General features: G+C 29.2%; 1 protein-coding gene across 1 annotated transcript; it reads right to left on the reverse strand.

Annotated features, from left to right (window-relative positions):
* On the reverse strand, window positions 1–25,132 carry Mob3 (MOB kinase activator 3). Its single transcript, XM_075372824.1, has 5 exons — window positions 24,993–25,132; window positions 18,594–18,744; window positions 15,252–15,479; window positions 7,752–7,867; window positions 1–6,983 (listed from the first exon to the last, which is right to left on the reverse strand). The coding sequence occupies exons 1-5, from the start codon at window positions 25,032–25,034 to the stop codon at window positions 6,825–6,827; spliced, it is 696 nt and encodes a 231-aa protein (XP_075228939.1). The 5' UTR covers window positions 25,035–25,132; the 3' UTR covers window positions 1–6,824.
* Window positions 25,133–25,141: the final 9 nt, after the last annotated feature.

The following is a 25,141-nucleotide window of genomic DNA, read 5'->3' on the forward strand; positions in this document are numbered from 1 at the left end:
TTATCATTTCTTGATGGTGTAAATTTTAATTTTTAAATCAAAATAATATTTCTATTTGTTTGTGTCACAAACAGTCTTAATCTATACTTTTTTGTATTTAAAAAAATACCTACAGAATCTAACTTTCAATATTAAACATTTTACATTAAGAATACACAGCTGACAGCTACAAAAGTTAAGTACACCTCACCCTCAGTACCAGTAATTCTAAAGTTTGAGGGTTCTATTGTATCACATTTCCAATCAAATAATTTTCTGATTCATTAACTCACAACATTTCATTCTCGTCATACTGAAGATTTTATGACTAAAACTAACTTTATAGTACACAAAATAATTATGCCTGAATTTTTTAAATTACACAATTATAATTATTTTATTTGTTGTTATATTTTTGTGGATTACAACCTTATTCCTAATACAAGCTAATACTCCATGCATATTGAGCAAAATTGTGATTTACAAAGTTAACAACCGCTGTGATTTAAAAATTTTTTTTTAAAACGGGACTGTTTTTGGAAATGCTTCTAAAAGTATGTAATATCTAAAATATGCTGAAGGATTTGAACAGTAATGCAGTTTGAATGTAAGCATAAACCTGAACTCTTCACGACCTTATTTTATAGTCATCTGCCAGGAGTTAGAAAAACACAGAAGTGTATTTTTCATACTTATTTAAAAATTACACGTTACAAAAATTTTTATCTATAAGGCCTTCAGTTTATTTTGTTTAACCCTAATAAGATGAAAGAAAAAAATTGTTAAGATATTTTGCCATACTTAATAATGAAAAAGAAACTAGCTTGTGGTTAATTATTTTCTGAATATTAGGTAAAAATTGTTTCTGCCAATGCAAACGTACTTACATAACATCAATCAATGGCATGAAGTTACTACACTCAGTAGTTAGTTGATAGCAACTAGTTTTACCAAATATATGATTAAACAAAGATTTCAACTAGATTGAAAAAACTACACTAATCTGGTTAATATAAAAAATTAGGTGTTTATTCAAGGACAGCTAATTCAATAAACTAATTTTTTTTACAATATACTAACTTTTAATTTAGATAACCCAATCAAAATACAGAAGGTTAGGGCTTAAAAAGACAAAGACTAGTAAAAAAAAGCAGTATAACTGCTTAAATGGAAAAAAAACCCTAATTGCAGAATAGAGTTTCATCCACCATTTTGGAAAATGATAAATGAACCACCACACAATTTAATAAAAGATCACAAGTATTTTTGGCTTATTTCATTTGACAAGAATTTGCATTTTCTGAAAAAATCTGTTAATTTCTCAACAAAAAAAAATTTCACTGCTGTACTTAGTCAAAATAACATTAAGCAAAATTAAACAAAGCAAGATTAAAATAATGCTTTCAGCTTTATTTGGATGCCTTCTCAAATTTTCTATTTTGTGATTGTTCATACTTTTATTTTACAATATTACTATTGTAAGAGTTAAAAGTTTGTAAATCATTAAATAATAATAGTGAGATGGCACATTACAGTTGTAAATGTAAGAACTGGAACACGAAGATTAATTTAAGTTAATTAGTATTTTCTATGACCAGATTTATTGTGATATAAACTTGATTAGCAGGTTACTAGTGACTATTTAAACAATCAATAAGTAATTAAAAGATTACCTATAATACAACAAAATTTAAAGAAATTATGGACTTGTTAATAATAAGGGATACATTATGTATGGTCTTTTTGGATTCATAAATCCATCTACAATGAAATACAATTTAATTTACCTAAGTCATGTAAATGCATTATTATCAGCAAATTTTAATCCTCATCTGTTGTAAAAAGACTGTCAAAGCATACAAATATTGACTCAATATGTGTATATTTTTAAATTATTTTCCAGTGATATTCTACTTTAACAACTAATATAAAAAATGTTAGAATGTACAATGGAAACATGTGCAAACGATATTTAACTTCCAGCCTAGAATATTTTTCCAGCTTCCCAAGTTTGTCAAACATGATAAAAGTACTGTTAGTAATATATAAATTACATATAACTCATATTATTTATAATTATCAATTTATCTTACATGTATAAATAATTTAGTATATTTCATTAAGTAGAATCAAAATTATAAGCCAAAAATTCATATCAAATCACAAAAATAGTAGTAATTAAATAACAAAAAGAACTTATATTTACATTTTCTATTTGTTCTACATATACACCTAATTTATTAAAACGTTATCTCACCAGCGTACCTACTTAACCTTTCACTGCCACCACTTTTACATAGTTAACAATTTTTATGATTTGTACTAACGTATCAGAAAATATTTTTGGTGCATTTTTTTATATTATTAAGTAGTTATTCAAAATGGCAAATTGTCTTAACAATTTACATTCAAAATCAGATTTAATTTTTCTTTGTTAACATGTGATGTGTGAAACTAATATGTTCTTTAACACTGAAAGCGAATCTAAAGTCAGAAGTTTTCCATTATCCTACATTTTTGAAAACTTACAAAATTTAAATATGAAAATTGTTAATATTACAGGATGCATAATTATACATAAACATTTTTTATGTGTTATATATATGTACACAGTATAACTATTTTTAATCAGTTGTTAACCATGAAGCAAAAAAAGTCATAATAAACCTCATACATCACGACATCATACCTCTCTATTAAAACATACATGAACAAGATTCATCATATCTGTATATTTCAAAATAACACAAAGCTTGTTGACTTTGTTAGCCTAGTACCTTTAATAATATGACCTCAGTTGTGATAATTGGTTTAAAAGAGAGAACAGTGAAGTAACATAATGTCTTGTAAGTGTGACAATGATTCAGAGAATTTTTACATGTGGTACAATTCACTATAAAATCACATAAGGAAAACATTACAGTTTTAATTAAAAAAGGCTATAAATTGTACTTTCACTAGATCAGCAATCAGGATTGGAATATTGGAATTTATTTCATAAAAAATTTCAGGTTATTGGAGTCAACAGAAGATTTTTCTCAATAGTTTGCTGAAGAAGATTACTTAATTTAGATAGAAATATCGATGAGTTTATGTAAAAATTAGGTAAGGTTCATGAAACCTTAGCAGTGGCAGTTTTTCATTGGTTCCTCTAAAAATAGCTTAAAAGAAGTTCTGCTTCACAATAGTAATAAATATCCTTATATGCCAACTGGTATGGAATTATTATGAAAACTGTTATTGAAAAGGTAAATTATAAAAAGCATAGTTGGAATAGATATTTAAAAGTAATAGCTCTTGTTAGACAGAAGACAGCCGAGATAGGAGTTAGCATTATAAAGTAAAACAGTGAGAACTTAACTCCTAGTGAAAAAAAAAACATTATTCAGGAACCTCTAATTAAACCAGAAAACATGCTTTTACTGCCCCTTTATATAAACCTGGGACTAATTAATTTTTTTTTTAAAAACCTACAAAAAAAAAGGACAGTCAAGGATTCTTGTGCATAAGGCAGAAATTCCCAAAAGTAACTGGAGCAAAAATTAAAGAAGGGATTTTTGTTGGCCTGCAAATAAGGAAACTGGTTGGAGATGAAATGTTTAACTCTGTGTTAATCTAAATAGAACTCACTGTTTAAACAGCATTTGAAGAATTTTTGGGAAAATTTTCTGTGTCCATAAATCACAAAATTTAACCAAGATATGTACATAAACTGATAAATTCATACAGCTATAAGGTTTAACATATTAATAGAAGTCCATTTCCTGCATTCACATCTGGAATTCTTCCTACCAAATCTGGGACAGTAAGTGATGTCTTCAATGTTGGAAAAATGTTACAAAGGCAAATGGAGAGTTAATATGATAGATGACTAGTGTAGTACTTTAATCTGAGACTACAAATGTTAACAACTGGAATGGGTTTGAATGGTTGAAAAAAGGGTTGCTAAGAACTTTTAATGTAAGTATATGACATCCCATAACATTAGATATATTAACTTTTATAGACCTGTAACATGCCATTTCTATTAAACTGAGGGTGATGGAAAGATTCTATTTACAGATCTGTAATCTATGCAGAAAAAAGACAATTTAGAGATCCATTACAAACGTTTTATTTTATATATTATCATAATAAAAAAAGTGCAAAATAAAAAACTGTATTGCAATTATATTAGAATAAAAATAAACATTAACTTCTTATTTATACAACTACAACCACAAGATAAAAATATTACATGATTTTAAAATAAACTGCAAAGTACAACAAGAACACTTAACCTCTTCTTCAATGATAGCATCAAGTGAAATACCTGTTACCCTGCATTTTCTATAATCCATTTTTTCATATATAAATATATATATAATTTTTTTTTTTAAATTCAAACAATTCATCAACATATAAACCAATGGGCTAATTAAATCCAAAAAGTAACCACCAAAACACATTAACAGAAGAGCTAATAAAAAAACTAATACCAATAGTTGACTTTCACAGGATGCTGCATCATCTATCAGCAACAATTCTATAATTACATTAAACAAATAATAAATCTTAAAATGTAGAAAACACATACTCAATAGAAACCACAAAATTTGTAATAAGACAACTCCACTGCCATTACTGGAATTGAGTGCCATTACTCATTCCAATAATGGAATGAGTAACCCACATGTATATGTGTATATATATATATATATATATATATATGGGTTTTATTCTAATAATTTTATTAGAATAAAAAATTTCATATTAAAAAAAATATGAAAACTTTCGTTATTGTGGGTTATTATTAACAACTATCCACCGAATCAATCTAATAAATATAAGGTTTAAATAATACCATAAAAACATATCATTACCAAATGATGCCAACACAATTTATGCCCTTCAGAAGAAAAATATCAGTCTCCTATATGAAACTTTAATTACTAATCGTTTGAAAGATGCAAGTCCATCATTGGACAGTACAGGATTAACAAATCACAAGAGATACAGCAAAGAAAAATAAATAAATAGCTAAAATTAGTCACTTTAATAAACGTGATTTTGGTGGCGAAAGTATAAAATAACAAGAAAAAGTAAAAGATCTTTAACAAAAATCTAATCTAAAAAAACAAATTTCATGATAGGGAAAAATGAATAATAAAAGTACTGGTTTTCCAACTTTTTACGTTATAGAACTTCTATTGTTTGTAAAAATAACTTAAATGTGATATAGGGAAGATTAACCCCACCAACTCATTTTATATTATTATGACTTATTTTATTCATGTATTAAATTAAGCAATAGACTGTCAAAAGATTTGAAAGTCTGAACCATACAAAGAATTTTAAAAGCATTCTATTCTGTCAAGAAGTATTTTCAGATGGATTTTATTCATACAACAAAGATTTGATTGGATTTGTTGATATTAGATTAATTGAATACTTTAACATTTACTTTTAATTTTAAAGATTGTTTAAACTTATAATACTTGTCAGTAAATCTATGTTCATTTAGGCAAAAGGATTTATTATATTTTAACTTTCCATATGGTTATTTTGTAAATTTTATCTACAAGAAGATAAATAAAAGTAAAAACTCAAAATAATACTGATGTAGATACTGCAATAGATATGAACTAACATGGGGGTCGCCTTGACGTGAAGAGGTCGCGGGCACTCCGCTCCTGTACCTGATGGCATCCACAGGTAGTAAAGTATAAGGGGTGTATATGTGTGCCTGGTTAGTTTATGATGTAAGTTTGCTGTACTGATATTATGATGCAATCTTTTTTCTTTTTTTTCCTTTACTGCATTCCGTGAGGATTAGCTATTTGGCTGTAAATTTTTACTGCTGTCCGATGTATGCATTTATAGTGTTGCATTGTTGCATTGATCAAATAATATTAATGAATGTCTCTTTTCAGGCGTATTTTTATGTTCTTGCTGTTCTGGTTTTAATGATTTTTTTTTAATATGATTATATTGTTGTGAGACATTGTTTTCTTGAGATTTTCTTCTCTTGTATTTGTATATATTGTGTGACATTTTTCTTTGTATGTAGTTTCATAATCTGTCTTCTGTATCTTGATGTATGACGATGTATCTGTTTGCTGTGACTGATGTGTTTTTGTTGATATTCCTATTATGATGCGATTGCACTATGACGTATGAGTGTGTGAGTGGGCGTGTTATCCCATTCCAGAAAGAATGCTTCGCTACGGTTCCAGGAAGGGTGGCAGCCAGGGATGGTGGTTTAGTCATAGTGCACAGGTTTACACACGCATGTTAATAACATCTTGCAGCACCTGATAGCAAGCCTGACACTGCTTAGGCATCCGTAAATGAGATTCCCCATCTCTTTAACAAAAGAAAGGTTATGAACCAACATGGGTTTCATGAAAACAAATGAGATGAGAATAAATGAAACTTTAAACTTGCTGCTACATATGCACAGACATGGCTCATCAGTCACCATTACATAACATGAATAAAAGTGGTGGCAGTAAGTTTTAAAATAAACACTTCATGACTGTAATATAAGATTTTATAATTAAAATGAAAACACTAATACCACTAAACTAATATTACATTCATATCACAAAACAAATCCTAAAAGACTACCAATAATCTTTAATTTCTATATTATATATATTCTTATAGCTATAAAAATTTATTACATAAATTTTTTTTTTAATTTTATCAAATAATGAAAATATTTTCAATTAGACTGATTTATTAAATTTTTAAAACTGACATAAATTAATGAAAATTAATCAATCGGCATAAATAAATTATTGTAATAATCATCAACAAAAAAATATAAATAGAGTATAATTATAATCTAAAAATTAAATTTATTACTTTGCATTTTCATGCACAGAATTTGAAGCTGGCGACTGATCACGGCAGATATGTGCAGTCATTTCTTTTAGTGGCTCTAATTCCTTCGGATTTATTAGATCAAACTCTCGCACAAAATAGTAGAAATGTTTATAACATGTGTTTACATGTGGCTCCTGCACAAAAAAAGAAGTGAAAAATAATTACAGACTAAAAATTAATTATGTATAGTGCAACCAGTAAATCTTTACACAAAACCACTAAATAATATTAACCTCATTCGAAAAGCATAAAATAGTTTTTTTTTTAAATAAGTTTTCTATTCATTCAACAATTACTATAGATAAATAATTATTTTTTATTAATAATTTTCCAGAACACAAGAAAATTACACGCGTTTTTATAATGTATACAAATTATTAAACCACTGATCAAATTAAATTAAATGAAAATATAGAATATGATCAGATAATATTTTTATGTCCAGTTAAAATTTTTAGATAAAAATGCTATGCAAAGTCAACATATAACCAAATATTTATTTTTTTTTGGAATCATGAAACTTCCTGAGTACTGAAACGAGTGCACTCCAGATATGGAAGATTACACTGAGTGTAGTATGAAAGTCTCTTCAATGACTCAATAAATAAATTATAGTATGAAATTCATGTTTATATTTGGCTCTTCTCACGAGACAGAATTATATTGTGTCACAAGGAACTAATTACCAATTTTGCAAAATAAACTGAACTCAGTGATCATGATTTTGATTTTCATATCCCCCTAACTAATCATGAATATTGAGATACAATGTAAATATAAATAACCACGCGGGCCAAATTTTATCATTAATTTTATTAATTAAAAATTATTAAACTGATAATAATAAATACAGAGAATGAAACAAAAATAAATAAGGCAACAAAAAATTGAAATAAACTTACAGCACCAATAGCGACAATTCTATCAAAATGATGAATATAAACATGAACAAACACTCTGAACAATCTCTTCAATATCTTCCTGCATAAAGGCGTAAATGTCTTTGGAAAAGGCACATCTAAAAAAAGAAAAGAAAGAAAACAAATTCAATTCAGACATCTTTATAACAATGAGTAATCAACATGACATAATATATTTTTTAATAACTGAATTGCTGTATTCTGATTTTTTACTTAATGGCATTGTGTAAGGATTAAACGGGGGTACAAACAAGACTCAAAGTAAAGTTTAAGAATAAGTTTGAAAAAATAAATAAATAAATGTACATAACAATATGCAAAGTCAACTAAGTACAAATTTTACGATAACAATTAAATTTAGTGTACATAATGAACTTGATATATTCAAATCTACTATTAACATATCTTAACTTACTTTCTTATAATTTTATTATCAACATCACGTTTCAATATATTTGGTCTCTTTTTTCATGAAAGGAGATAATTAATGAAGAAAATAATCATCATTAGTCGGCCACTAACACAATTGTTTTGAATGCATTATTGTTGGAATACTCATAGATTTGAACAAGTTCTTTATCACCCACAAACATAATTTAAAAAAGATATGCCAAACTCATATACTTGGAACAGGAAATACTTGCATTCATTTATGGATGAAAACTTCATATTTTACACGTTCCAAATATGCACATTAAGAACCTTGTACAGTTTAAAATACTAAATGTTTGACATTTGGTATTTTTATTAAATTTCTGCCTTCACAATGATCAATCTGTTAATCACTCTGATGAACAGGTTCGATTAGAACCTCTTCAACAACATTTTTTCTTGCCTTACAACTTTATTCAGTTGTATGGTAAGAAATAAAGTTAAGCGATACCATGACCTTATAAGCAGTATAAAGAAAAGAGTATTTGCTATGACATTTCTACTGTTAGATTATGAATATAAAAAAATATTTAAATTAAAAAAATGGTTAAACAAACAAGTAAGTTATATGCATACTAACCTATTAAAAGAATTACAGAAAAATAATCTTGAAGATTTAAAAAATTACTTGAGAACAGTGCTGCTTTTGATGATTCAATAAATTTAGTTGAACAATAAATGCAAACAACCATTTCCCACATTGATTGTTCCAACATCCAAAATTCTTTTCAAAAAAAACTGCCTGAAATTTTCTTCACATTTTTATGGACATTTTTTATTACATACCACCAATTCTTTGTGCGTCAACACTTTAATCATGGTTCAAGTAATCTTTACTGCCCACTTTCCTTAATCACGGATAGCAAATATTATAATATCCTAAAGTTAATATATTAATATTAAAGTGATTCCAAAAAGTATAAAATAACAAATAAAATATTAAATATATGTTCAAATATAAAATAATGAAACATAAAAGAAGAATATGAAATAAAAAACAGCATGTGCTGTACTAAAGGAGAGGAACTTGTTATACTGATGAGCCCACATTCAAAATCTGTTCTCAGTGTCTCAGAAATAAAAATGCTCCAAGTATATGGCATGTAAATCACATAAATACACATTCTTGTAAACAAACTTGAAACATGCCATACCAAACTAGTATACAAATATTTGTGTAATTGGCCCATTATGGGAATTTCAAAAATCAACTTGACACAGTAGATAATAGTTTCCAACATAGGATTTATGTTATTTTCTGGTGTGAATTATTGATGGTCATGTTGAACCATTTTTTTTTAAGATTGACATGATAAATTGTACATTTCTTAGAAAATAATTTACTACCTTTTTTAAAAGTCATTCCACTACTAATGAGACAAGAAAAGATTTTTCAATGTACAAAGGCTCTTCCTCATCTTCGTTGAGAATGTGGAATTAAGGTAGAAGGTTGAAAAAGTCAATCGCGTAAGACGAAGCAATTAATTAGTCTCCTTGATCGTCTAAACCTAGTACCAATGCAATATTATCTTTGGGGTATATTTGTTACTATATGAACAAAACGTAACTAGAAAGTAGGAATTACTGACAAGACAATTCAAACAGCTGAAATTATACAAAACAATCCTGATACATTAAGAAGCCACTCAAGGTATTTTAAATTGACCAGAATGTTATGTATATAATGAAGGAAGACTTTTAAACAATTATTGTAAAAGAAGTTAGTAATATGTTTTTATACATTTATTTATTTATTAATTTTGTTATAACATATTTTCCAATACTGAAACTATTGTTTTGATATAAAATTGTAACGCAGCTTTTTTCTGCCACATTTTGATCTGTTTGTTTTTAATAAAAGTCAAATTTCTTAAACTTCTTCATATTTAGTGATGTACACCCAAAACAATAAAATTGTTAAGGTTTCATGCAAGGCGAGATAATAATTGTTATATATTTTTCCTACTTCACTTTCTCAAATACAATATACACTGTTAAATATTTTATTCCTATATATTGAGTATTAAATATTCATAAATATTACATATTTTATTCCTCTACTAATATTAGAACTAAATGATAGAACTTTTTTAATTCAAAAAACAAATATGAAATCATTGAGAAATAATTGGAGGTAAACAATTTTTTTACATACTTGTATATATACTTAACACAAATCATATAATAAACAATTTTTCAAATTTTGTCAAATATGTTGATTGAAAATACAAAGCTCTTGCCGGCCCAATTTCATACTTTTAAGCACAAATTTGAATGAAATTTCAATACTTTACGCTTAACATTATTTTTTATTGTTCTACGCAAATGCATTACGATCTCAAAAATAAATTCAACCTTGTCGGTTGTGGCGAAAAAATTCAATAAAGAACTATAATCAATTTCTGATTTCAATAGAAAGATAACTTAATTTAAAGTAAATGTTACACACCATATTATGTGAATATTTAAAGAACTTTTTTCTTTATTTTTAATTTTAGAATATTCCTAAAATTCCATACATATATATATATATATATATTAACTGAAACTTAATCACCAAAACACAGTAAATATACAAGTAACCTAACCAAATTGACACTAAAATCGATTTTCGCAGAATCCTGCAACATCAATTGGTATTCAATTCCACAATTACATCAAAATAATTATAAAAAAATGAAAAATTTAGAATTGTCTAAACTATCATAATCCTGCGATGGTTGTTTTATTTCGTTTTTAATAATTGATTCTTATCTATTTGTTAGTGCCAAATCCAAACATATCCTTCATTTATTCTCATCACATCAGGAGTTTTTGCAAATCGCAAATTTAAAAAGTTGAAAAACTAAAAATGTGATACAATAAAATAGATATAAAACTTTTTTTTATAATAAATTAATAAAATATATTCATGTTTTTTGTTTATACCATGCATTCTTATAGCTAAACAGTTGAGTGGCTGAAGGAATACTCTGCCATCATCGTAGTAGACGATTTTACTTGATACCTCCTTTCCATTTCTTACATGTCCTAATGAAATTTCTCACCCATCTCTTTGCAAATGGCACCCAGATTTTCAGGAAAATAGTCTACGTGTGAATTTAGTAAGCTCATGGAACTACCTAAATTTCTGTACTTCTGCAGCATGTTCTCAACAATTGATTTAAAGTTTGGATTCTTCTTATTTCCCAGAAACTTGGTTACTACGTCTTTAAAGACTATATTATTTTGAGATTGCCACACGAAATCCACTTATGATTGTCATATTTAATTTTAAATGTACAGAATGTCCGATGAGTATTGACGGATACATATTCCCATTGTGAAGAAGGACAACTTCTTTTGGATGAATCTATGATCAGTCTTCTCGGTACTTTCAAACAGTATGTTAAATTGAGTCAAAACAAAAGTCCATGTACACCAGTGCAAAGACTAATTTTAATTTTCCAAAAAATATGGAAGAAAATCCTTTTTTCTGCAACTGAACCAGAAAAATGAGGTGCCAGCTGCTAGCAGGTTCTTTTCTTTAAGCCTCGAACCAAGCAATTCTGAATTTTCTTTGGTCAAATGTAAGTCTCGAACTAAATCATTTAGTTCAGACTGTGAATAAAGCTCTGGTGCACAGCTTTCTCTGGATTCATCTATTTCTGGTAAATTTTCTTGTGGACTTGGCAATGGTGTGTCTGAATCATAAGTTACCGGGCATAAAGGAATGTCATATTTGGACAGACGAATCTTTTTTTATTCTTCAAATTGAAACCTTTAACACTACTCGAACAAAAGCAACAATCAATGATGTGATTTTGTGGCTCTCACCACACCACTGGAACTCACCACAGCACTGGAACTCCAAATCTGAACACATCTTGTTCACTCTTTGACCACCATCTAACTCCTTCAACACTTGTGTAGCAAACATAGTGGGTGCCCAACTTTAGTCTTCATCTCCTATTTACTCTCCAAAATACGTGAGGTACATTTGTCAAACAAAACAAGTTATATGTCTTTTTTGCCTTTCCATTATTAATTCACCACAAACGTAACAAAAAGAATCTGCAGCATTTTTGCGGCCTCTTGAAGCCATTTTGAAAACAGAAAGTTTGCTTATAGCCTGAAAATACATTTTCCACAGACAAAAACACATTTGATCACAGAGGAAGGAAAAAATCTCGATTTACACATGCTGATGGTTGAAACAGCACCGACAGTAGTTGCATGGTGCATGAGTAATGTGGACAGCTGCCAATAAACATATTACTTCTTGTTAAGTCTTGCAACAACCTGTCGGCCATAAGAATGCATAGTATAAGCCAAAAAAGTGAATATATTATTTTAATTTATTACAAAAAAAAAAAATTTATAGTTTATAGTCTATTTTATAGTATCACATTTTTTTGCAATTTTTCAACTTTTTACAAACTTTGAAATTTGCTGTAAAAAAAAGAAATTATTTTTATATTTAGCGCTAAAAAATACGTAGGAATCAATTATAAAAAGTTAAAAAACATTCTACAACCCAAACTTTGTAGGCTTGTGCTATCACTGTTCCATAAACCTAAAAATTTGTACAGACAAACATGCAACTCTGCCACCCATCAACGGAATCATCTTAGTAACAAGGGAGTATTTGAATTTGGTGTCCATCGAGGTTCAGTTTTGGGACCAATTCTGTTCCTAATTTATATTAAAAACTTCTGCTTTGGCAAATTTCAAAGTTATCTGACCCCATATGCAGATGATACTGCCCTTTTTTATAGAGAAAAACGCTTTGACCAAGATTTGAAATCTATAGAAGAGGACATATTTAAAATGACATTGTAGTTAACCAAAAACAAGATTACATTAAATGTATCTAAATCCAAATACATAATCTTCCAGTTAAAGGGTGAGAAAACTAGCAACTTGCATGTTAGAATTCACAATCTCACTTACTGTAGAATAGCTGAGAGTAGTTCTAATAGAACTGATCAAGTCGATAGTATGAAATATCTAGGGATAACTATTATTGCAATCTTTCAGAAAAACATATTCTTAGTATAAAGAAGAAATGTTATGTTACATGAGAAAACTTTATTATCGTTGGGATTTCTGCCTGATTGGTGTTCTAAAAATGCTTTACTTGGCTTTGGTTGAATCTCATTTAAGATATGGAATTGAATGTTGGGGTGGTGCATATTTCAATAAAATTCAACCCATAGTGATAGGCCAGAAACATGTTACATGTATATAATATGCAGAATACCAGCTAGGACACATTCATTCCCATTTCTTTATATCTTGAACTTGCTCCCTTTAGGCATTTATTTATACTTGTTTAAGGTACTTAAACTTTTCTTTCTTAGGAGTGGAGATAAGGCTCTTCAATATAGACTAATTGACCAAGATATGCAAACCAAGGGTAATTTTGTACTTTCTAGATCCTGGAAGGAACATTTTTATAGATTTTTCACTTACATGGCATCAAAGATTTATAATTTTTTGTCAAATTATGTGAGTGATAGTCTAGGTTTAAATTCAATCAGAATTTCTTTTGAGCGCTGGCTCATTCAGTATGAAAACCTTGAATTCTTTTTTGATACAATTGTGACTAAAATTGACAAGTTATCCTATGAAAGCATAAAGCTTACGGCTTTTGTGAATCACCTTTTGATTTCTAATGACAAAGTGAATGATTTTCCCTCTAATATTTCTGTAATTTATAGTAATTGTTAAATTTCTCCTCAGCCACTTCTGTCTTCATTTATATATCTTTAATATTCTCCCATGTTTTAATCATAAATTGATGGTAACTCCTGGACTCTTGTCCTAGAGGAGTACCTAATTTTCCAAACTATTATTAAATCACAAAATTATTATTTCATTATAAATTATTGCATCACAGTTTTAAATTAGAAAACTATAGTTACTCTTGTGAGTCTGCAGTAGTTCAGTTAGAAGGTACTGGTACAAACTGTTGTAGGTCAACAGAAGTATTTAATTCATACGCTATGTCTCAATTGTAACTGGTGTATATTGTAAATGATATTGTATTGTTTGTCTAAAAAGTGTATTCTTAGTTTGGAAAATAAGTTATTATATAAAGTCTGTCTGTCTGTTATCGCATCATGCAAGAACCAACCAACCAATTACTTTCAAATTTGCAGGATACATTCGTATTATCCCAGGGGAGGTTTTAAGCCATCGACTGAGGCCCTAGCTTCCTTGAAAGTTAAGATATTAAAAATACAAGTATTCATTATCTTTTCATCCCCAAGGAAGGTGAAGTGTAAATTAAAGATATTCATTAAGGAAAAAATAGATTAATCCTTTTACTTCATTATTATATTTCTGCCACCATGGAAAAGAAATAAGTCATGAATTTATCATTGTCAAAGGTGTGTGTATTTTAATTACCATAGTTACCATTACCTTTTGTAATTTAGTTTCTTTTTCATGTTCCTGAAATCCTGAAACTGTAATTATTATTTATCATTATTATTCTCACAACCATCATGAGGATAACATACAGTGCGGGGAGAGGGGTCTGGGTAGATGGGAACGGCGACTGTAGCAAGCTCTGTGTCCAGGGCACTGGTCCCCCTGGCAAATTGGGAATGGCAAGCAAAGCGAGCTCTGTAGCCATAGGGTGGGCAGGCTACTTGGCCCAGAGGAGCCTCTGAGTTGGCTGTAGGATTCACCTGGGTTACCCTGAGCCCCAAGGGTCCAGGTCTGGCTAGATGGGCCAGCTAGTTTATAAATATAAATATTTGATTAATAAGTTATTGTATAACTTATTAATTGCATGGTTGTTACAATTTTTTTAAATTTACAGCTATGATTATTTTTAAGTGGTTTTGATTACTAAGGGCATTAGCCATTATTATTGTCAATAACATGATGTTCTTCAGTGATCTCAATAGCAAATTAAACATGACTTCAGCCAATAGTCAAATTCAAATATAATTTAAAGTCTTAGTTACCAGGACCTGCTGCGACATTAAACATGTAAAATGTTAATTTGTAATGTTTAAAGCTATTAACCTGTTGAAACTGTTAATGTTAACATACTACCTGTTGAAACTGGAAATATGGTCTCATTGTTGATCTGCGATTCAACCCAATCCATTAATAATGCTATATATTGTGGAGCAGGAAATGCTGTGGGTTTTTTATATTTTTCACCATCTTCCCATAGATATTCAAAACGTGGACCACCTGACATCGATGGGCATGTCTCCTCTGTACAATACTCTGACACCGTTCCATATATTAAGTTAATTCGATTAAAGAAATCAACAACTGAAAAGAATAAAAACAATAAGTAATAAATAAAAAATATAACAAAGTAGAGGGTGTGATCCTAAATAAACTATACAGCTTATCAACAGGATGTCCATTAATTGCATAACAGAGAGATTCCATGGACAACCACCTTCTGACAAGAAATATGATGGCTGGGTTACGGATTTGAGTTTGTAGAACTAATGTTCAAATAATTTCTGTCACATCCAATCTGACTGCTTTAAATTCTTAGTACTACTAATACACAACTTGCTGTTGACAGTTTTTTATTTATTAATTTTATTTGTAACTATGAATTATACCAGGCGATTCAAAAAGGACTTCACAACTTTAAAAGTATATAAAAATTTATTGAGATAACTTACAGATTCAGTTGAGGTCTCATTTCATACAAAAACACAAGTTTGTCACCCAAGATTCACTTTGGTTCAATATGGCTTTCAATTGTAATGGGACATACATCCTATATGAAGTCGATTTCATTCCAGACTTAGCTACCAAGTTGAGCATTACCTTGCAGTTGCTGCATTATTCTGAAGTATTAGCTTAACAAGCAAAGTGGTATATAACCAATCTTTAATGAAACCCCACAAAAAAATAAATCTAGCGAGGTCAAATCTGTGAACTGAGATGGCCATCCAATTGGACTTTCAGGAACAAGTCACTGACCTGGGAATTGAATATGAAGAAAATCTCAGATTTCTAGCCAGTACTGAGGTGGTGCCCTGTCTTGCTAGTAGTAATGGTGTCCATCTTGGTCATCAACGTCTAACTGAGGAATTAGAAAATTTTGAAGCACGTCCAGAAAAACGATACCATTTACAGTTGCCTGCTGGAAAAAGAACAGGCTGTGCCAGTCTTTGTCAGCTGAGTACACAAAAGACGTTGACCTTAGTGTTATCGTGAATGTGCTGCAAAGTTTCATAAGGGTTTTCGCTACCCCATATTCAGCAATTATGGATGTTCACCTTGCCATTAATGTGAAATGTGAATTCATCATTAAAAATTACATTGTCTAAAAATGTATCATTGTCTGCAATTCTACCCATCATTTCCACACAAAACTGCAGTCTAGTAACTTAGTCATCATATGTAATGTGTTTATTTCTTCAGACTACATTCAAAGTTTTCTCTGATTTGTGCCACAGCAACTTCAGAAATACGTGGGCATCCTGGTGATTTTGTATATTTAACAGAACAACCTGTCTCAAATCTAGGTTTTGTGCCAACAGTAAATTATATGCAAAATAGGAGGCTTCCTACTGTACTCTCTATGAAAATTACATTTTAACTGCAGTTTTAAAATTATGTTTTATGCAAACCATGAAACCAAAACACATGGTGAACATGTTCCACACCAGTAAATGTAACCATTTTTAACAGTAGTGTCAGCACTGATGGTCGAATTCATTAATTTGTGAATATCTAGTAATTAATACATCCTCCTTTATTCTTAATCACTTCATACACACGATTTTGCATCGATTCAACAAGTATACTATAGATTTTTTTGATTTCTTAATCATGAAACCATACCAATATTACTGCTTTAATGAGATCAACTGTGGTACACAGTTGTGTACAACAGGTTGTGGTACAATTCATTTTTGACATCTGTCTCTTGGCTATCGCCTAGATTTTAAATTGGGTTTAAGTCTGGAAAGTTGCCTGGTCACAGGACCCCTTAATGTTTCATTCTTCAAAAAATCTTTCCACTTTTTTTGGCAGTGTGGTATGGCACAACCTTGTTGGAACACTCCATTGTCTTGTAGAAAATTGTTTTGAAGTTACATCACAATCCTTTCCTTCAGAATCTTGATATATCCATCACTTTTCAACATACTACTTACTAGAAGTAATTAACAAGGACCTTCAAATATGAAAAAAATTCTGATGTAAAACAATCCTGGAAAAAAACATCATTTTTCTGGGGATGTTTAACTGACTGTTGTACATGAGCTGGTGATGTATTTTCCTGATGCTTTTCTAATGAATGGAACTCTATCCCTGAACATTAAAATGTAACTAGGAAAACAAAACATTTTTCCAGTCTTCTTGGTCCAGTTAGAATGTACTTTGGCCCTCTAGAACCTTTTTTGCACATTGCTGGTGTTAAAATCTGCTTTTCAGCTGGCCTACAAGCTTCCATCCAATTGCAAGAAGTTGGCGCCTAACAATTGTCAAATGTAAATCTGATCCACTGGCTGCAAATTCTCGATTTAAGTCCACAGCAAAATAACTTTGGATCAAGTTTACATTTTCTCACTAATAACCAATTCTGTGTTATTCTGACTAATTTTTCTTTTATGGCTCCATTGGCCTTTCCTTAGAATGTAAAAGGAACCAGTTTCTTTAAATTGTTTTAAAATAGCATTCACTGTCCCTAACCCGACACCACCACACTCAGAAGCTGTCTGTCATTGTGTCATAGAGGTATGCTCAAAAACAGAAACAATTTTTTAGCGCTTTCTTGGATTTATATCTGTTATTATACATTCAAGAGAGAAAGAACAAATAATATTAAAACAGCATTTTGTAATAAAAATGAAATAAACTTCCACAATGTACTATTTATACCACAAAAATTGCTAAACAACTGAAGAACAAAAACTTCACATTATACAGACAACTTAAAGAATATGTGTGGTCAAGCTGTGTAGCCACAAAATAGAAATAAGCAAAAAAATTTACAGTATTTGGATTAATTTGCACGCTACTGTTTAATTTAAGGTGTAATTCTTATTTTACCCAAAACATGTATTTAAAAACTGCATATTAAATATAAATGGGAGTATCTGCATAGTTGATAGCTATTTAATGTAATTTACATAACATTCATTAAAGCAAATTATGTGGATTGATTAGTTTAACTTTTAAAAATTAAAGAATCACTTCCAAAGTTAATGGAAATATATACTCCAAAACTTATTTTTGAAGCTACTGTAGAGCTATTTAATCAGTTGTGTTTAAAAGTGCACAATGCTCTAAGAAAACCAGTAGCTCTTTAAGAAAGACAATGTAACAATTAAATGTTAAATTATTAATACTATGTGTTTTTATTAATACTATTTAATTATATTTTTTACGATAAGGTTAGTGTTTTCTACTGACCATGAACAGCTATCCAGTCATTTAGTTCTTCTCCTTCTGGCAACTGTACTACTGACCTCAAATTGATACCAGAGCTTAAAGAGGCCTGGGCTTGCTTATGTAATGAGTAACGCAGTGTACCCGGAGAAAATTTTTTCTTTGGTCTAAAAGTCTGTACAGAAGATGATGTGAAAAATTTCATTATAAATAAATGTAATTATGAAAGGGTAATAAATAAAATAAGCTCAGAGTAAACAAATACAGGTTAAATAAATAAAAAATTATTCTTTTACTGTACAGCCATTCCATATAAAATTAAAAAATAATATACGCTATAACCTTTAGGTTTATCATAAAACCACAAACCACAAAGTTGATAATAAATATGTTAGGAATAGTTTCTACAACAAGCTTGCACATAATTTGCTGTGGTTTATATTTCAATAAAGCAACTTCATTACTATGTTTTGATTAATATTCATATGGTCCAAAATAAAAATCCATTCTTTATTCATGTTTAGAAAGGTAGTTAATTAATTTTATACTGATGATTGCCTGGCAATTTAACTTAAAATTTACATGCAGAAAACTGATTTCTATCATTAGTTTTTAAAACATCAATAAATAAACTGTCATATTAAGATGATTCCAAAATATAATTTAAAATGGATTAAGCCTAATGTAGTAATAGCATGTGAGTACAACAACAAAAGCAGATGTTAAGAAAAAATAAGTTTGCTATACAAATCTTCATAAAAAAACATCTTAAGATCTCTTTACACAATAACAACTTTCAGACAGAAAACGTAAAATGACAATAAGAGAAGTTTTTTTCTATAGAGGAGTAAATAATTACAATTTTAATTTTTATTCAAATAATGATAAGTTCCCAATATAATGCATTAAACGTTATAAATAAATAATAATCATTAATGTTGACACCAGGTTTTTCCAGTGTGTCTATCAATTTATTACTTAATTGTTCAGCGTTCATTTTTAGCTGCCACCTTAGCAAAACTAGATAAAATATTGCTAACAAACTGATTCATAATTTTAGTAGGTAACTCAATCATGCTTTCAGTAGCTCCACGATTGGGGATTGTGTAAATTCAATCACCAATGTTTGTAAGAAGCTTGTAAAAAACACTATCACTTTTTTTTACTTAAATATTTTAAACACCTGCTACAAAAGTGAATATTTTAAGATAGTATTATATAGTTGCATAGAAGTAAACAGAATAACAGCAAATATCTTCACGAACATATAAATAAATCTTATCATATAACATATATATAATTTAACATATAAATCTTAATGATATGCATACTGATTTTACTTCCTTACCATTTATTTCTATGAGAAACATTGAATATTAATTTAAATTCTGAGAAAGTTTTGTATAATTTGTACAGTACAGTGTGTCCATAAAATAATAGTGGGGTTTTAAATGGTTATACTTTCGGAATAAAGCATTATAGAGAAATGAACCACACATTAAATGAAAGGGAAACACTCAAAGTTTTTTACCTGTTCTGTAGATTTTGTGTTGTCTTACGTGCCATGCAGTTGTCAAGACGATATTCAGTGTCTTGCCATGCATGCCAAAGAGCATCCAACATGACAGAAGAAACATCTTCAGTGATCCTTTCTTTTAAATAGTGCAGATTTCGAACTTGAATGGAAAATAATTGTATTTTTACATAACCCCAAAAATAGAAATACATGGGAGTAAAGTCTGGAAACTGTGGGGGCCAGGCAATCCACCCTTCTTGTCTGATCCATTACTGACAAAATGTTTTGTTAAGAAAATCCTGCACAATTGCTGCAAGATGTGGAGGAGCTCTGTCTAACCAGAATGGAATTCTCCAGTATTTGAGGATGCTGTATACCCTTCTAACATATCCAGGAAGATGTTCCCTGTATTGTTTTTTCAGCAAAAAAGAAGAGCCCAATAACTCTTTTGTCCAATAGCACACCACACATTCACTTTTTCACTGTCACGCTGATGTTCAATAATGGTATGTGGAGATTCAGTACCCCATAATATGAACATTATGCTGATGTACTCATCCAGAAACATGAAACACTGCTTCAACACTGAAAATAAACTTGTTTAAAAAATCATTACCTTGCTCTAACCTATCCAAACTGTCTAAGAAAAATCAAATCATATCACTTTGTCCTGTGGATAAAGTTGTTGTAACAGCTGAATTTTGTACACAGTGAAACATAACCGTCTTTTTAGCACATTGTGAGCAGTTGTTTTAGAAATGCCTAACTGTCTACAACACCTCCACATGGATCTCTTGAGTTGTGCAAGATACTTGTTCACACTCCTTCAATCATTTTCATCAGCACTGATGACCATCCTGGATATGTTTTGCTTCAGTACTCAGCCTGTTTCTTTGAGTTGTTTGTCCCATCACCAAATTTTACTTTCATGTGGAGGGTCTTCATTGTACACACAATGGTATTCACACATAACAAGCCACAACACACACTGAACCTTCCTCTGCATCACAAACATGATGACTAACACACACGTGCTGCTTGCATGTACTGGAAACACAACATGCATGCACTAGCTTTCAGACACATAAACTTAGAGTGTTTCTTTTTCATTTAATGTTCAATTCATCTTTTTACAATGCTTTGTTTTGAAGCTATAATCATTAAAAACCCTACAATTATTTTACAGATACAGTGTATACTCAATTAGATTTTTCATAGTTTATGAAAAATCTAATTGAGTATAATTAGGAGTCAGCAGTATACACTTTGAAAAACCCATATTTATTAATAAAAGTGAAAATATTAACCTTAGAAGCATATTCACAGTTTTCAACTGCAGCTAAATAATTTGACATGTTACAGTGTTAACCTCTGTATAAATAAAGTAATTTATTTTTACATTTTTTTATTTCATGCAAATAAGCTATTCTATAGAAATATTAAGATATTAATCATGGGTATATAAGTATCATGAATTTAGAATAGAGATAGAACATCAAAAGATTATTATAAAAGCTACTTCAAATTAATCTTTCATAATAAATACATGCGTATTCTAATCCTTGAAAAGAAAATAAGAAGAAAGGAATTGTATTAAAACTAATAATTATACAATCAATAATACTATATATGTATATTACATAAGTATAATACATATAAGCAGACAATGGACTGTTACTACAATCATACAGGTAATATGTCCTGCTAAAGTTTAAAGACATGAAAGGATTAGCAAACAGAACAATAATGTACATTACATTATTAGAAATGCACAGTATGATTTAAATATTTTTACAGTATTTTACAATATTTTACAGAAGTACTGCAACTCGTATGTTAATGGAGTTAGGTTACAATTGAACAAGAATAGAAGTGTTCAGAACTTTTTTGAAAATTTAAGTACTAACATGAGCTGATTACAATAATTTTGCATCACTGCCTTTACTGTTGATGTTTAACTGCAATAAACTATATCACAACTTCAGTAGCTTTACAAACAATAATTGCAATTTATATTTTATTAATTTTGTACACTGCATACTTTCCATTGTATAGCATACACTGCAAAGTAAGCAGTGTATACTACACAGTATTCGATGTAATCTTATTTATGAATGTTCACTTAAATTGACAAAGAAACTAGGCGACAAATAACTTCAGCAAATACTAAAAATACTTTCCACATTTAAAAACTTACTATCAAGAACATCAATCATGGATATAAACCAAATCATTTAATCAAAGTAGAATAAGATACCATACCTAGAATCATTTTCATTTCAGAAAGGACACCACATTATTGTTTTATTATAACTGTTTAACTAGTAAAAGAAAGATTATATTAAGTAATTATTTAATATTTGTAAATAAAATATACATTTATGTACCTCACATAAAAATGGTCTTTAATTAACTTACTTCAATACTTATCCAAACCAACAGGTCTTGGTATAATGGTCTTACGTAAACACATAAAAACATAAACTGATGTAAAAAAAATACATAAAAATAAATTTAAATAAATTAAGCAATTTTGTGGCCCTACAATTTGCATATAAAGTTAAATTTAAAACTGCAGTTTTTCATGTTATTATATTGGTTTTACCCCTTCTAACAACAGTAAGTTGGATCTCTATTTATTTTTTTATTTTTTAATATTTTCCTATATATAAGTGAATTTGTCTTAAGTGGTGTGATAGTGAAATATGAAAGCACTTACACTGAAAAAAGAAATTTAGTCTGTAAAGTGAATAATAATATTTAAGTATACATATAAAATTTATCTGCAGTAATTTATCCAATGTACATTGTTAAAATAATGGTCAATCTTAAAATGAATAAATGAACATATGTAAGCTTTCAAAATTTTAGAAATTGTTTCTTTGGTAAGGAAGTTTGCATGCTTTTGAGAAGCAGAAAATTGGTAAATGCTGGTAAAGACATTCTGAAGAAAAAATAGTCTCCCAATTGCAATTTGAATGGAAACTGCTTAAAAGGAGGCAATTTCAGAACAATATATTCTTTCAGAATGTAGAATACCAAAAGGTTAAATGAGAGTGGCAACTGGTCTTTTTCCTGATTTTAGATTCAATTCCCAGAAAGGATCTGACATTTTTAAATTAAAACAAAAACAATTTCTAATAAAGTTTGTAAAACTATATTGGGCTGTTTCACCTAAACTGTATCTCTTAAGACGTAAGGTGGGAAACTAGTTTGTGGGAAGCACAGAACTACTGCAGTAATAATCAATTAATGAAAGAAAGGTTTATTCAAGATGGCTTGTTATAACTACACATTACACAGACATTAAGTAATAAATTTCCTTCCCTTACAGACTTCATTGCAACATTAAAATAGTTAGCAGCAGTTTAACTGGTTCTGTAGGAATCACAGCTGATAATGTTGAAGTGATGTCACTGCTGACTCAAATATGGTATTAATGTAGTAGGCGATCTACCACTGTAGTTAGTTAGTTCTTAGATGGTACCACTAAAATGTTATATTGAAATAAATAAATAAAATTTAATTAAACTTAACCTATGCTCATCAGTCAAGATTAGCGAGCAAAGCTAACTACAATATTAGATCGCCTATTACATTAATACCTCAATCATTCCTCATTTTAATCAAAAAATTTGCAATGAAACCCTTTTTGTTAAAATCTTGCTACATACTTTTGTAGAAAAAAAAAAGTGTAACAAACTTATTTACCTAAAACCATTTCTGTACTGCACACAGTCATTAAAAGATTCGGATTCTCTTCATTTAGATGGATGTCTCTTCAAAAGCTAATATAAAACCTACCAATTTTCAGTACACATCTGGCTTCAAAATACTTATTTACCTCTCAAGAGCATCAAATTATAAAATGTTAATCATATCAATAAGTAACATCAATTTAGAGGTCAATAAAATGAAGCACCAATTCCTGAAATTTCAATAAAAGCTATAACCTAATCTTAAATTATACTATTATAAAAATAGTTAATGACTTCAAGCTTGTCAAAATTTTTAATTATTACAAATTCTCAACTGATCAGAAAATCAGTTTTTTTATTACTAGAATCTAAAATATTTTCTTGAATAGATTACTTTCCAGAGATTAATTCACATTTACATGACAATCACAGTGATCAGAATATAGAGTAATAAAATGTATAACATTGAAAGAAGTTGCATTAAATGATGGCGAATTCAATATCAACTTACTACTCAAAACCAGTAGTTTTGAGATAATTCTGATATGTATTCACAGCTCTACTTTTTACAATGAGCAACAGAATAACGTTATTTTATCCCTCTATCAATCAGTAAATGACAAAAAAAAGGTATTGGATGTAAATATAAGATATAAGGTTTGGAATGCCAGCGTGCATGTTACTCTGATGGCACAGTTCAATCACATATCTGCTGCTATTATCAAATAATATCCAGTTGACTTACAGTAACAAATATTAGACTTTCAGATGCAATGTTTAAACATCTAATATTTTAATATCTTTAAAAACAACAGAAAAAATATTTTTTTTAATTATGAAGGATAAGAACTATAGCTAAAATGTCAGAAAAATTAATGCGAGTTTCCTCAATAATACTTGGTATAACAACCAAGTTAAGTATCGATATCTCGGGTTCAAATCCCAGTCGGAGCTTACCTTTTTTTATATACATTATACGCGTTAACTAAATACAATCCTTCTAAACCCAAGACTAAAATACGATACAACGCGAATTTATCCTACGTATATTATTACTACCCAAAAGTTAATAATCAAACCTTTCATAATAACTCATTTTAAATTAAAAGATGTAAAGCAAAAGATATATCTATATCAATACAATAAACAGAATTTCTTCTTAGTAAATGTTTTACATATCAATAAAATTCACATTTATTCAAAACTAACCTTTCCTTTCTGGAAGAACTCCATGAAACCGATTAATGCCATAACATGACAGGAAAAAGTATATATAACGCCCAGTCAATTTTAAGAATTAGTTTATCTGGAAGAAACAATCAAACTACACACACGTAACAACACACATGATTAGCAAG

This window comes from Lycorma delicatula, chromosome 8 (genome assembly GCF_047948215.1).
Source record: "Lycorma delicatula isolate Av1 chromosome 8, ASM4794821v1, whole genome shotgun sequence".
NCBI lineage: Eukaryota > Metazoa > Arthropoda > Insecta > Hemiptera > Fulgoridae > Lycorma > Lycorma delicatula.

What these genes read in the sequence shown, in the direction of transcription:
- Mob3 (XM_075372824.1), bottom strand. Translation starts at nt 25,034, where the DNA reads ATGGCATTAATCGGTTTCATGGAGTTCTTCCAGAAAGGAAAG. An exon ending in AGTTCTTCCAGAAAGGAAAG is followed by an intron (nt 18,745 to 24,992) that starts GTTAGTTTTGAA and finishes TCTTCTGTACAG; the next exon opens with ACTTTTAGACCAAAGAAAAA. An exon ending in GAATTGTCGCTATTGGTGCT is followed by an intron (nt 6,984 to 7,751) that starts GTAAGTTTATTT and finishes TTTTTTGTGCAG; the next exon opens with GAGCCACATGTAAACACATG.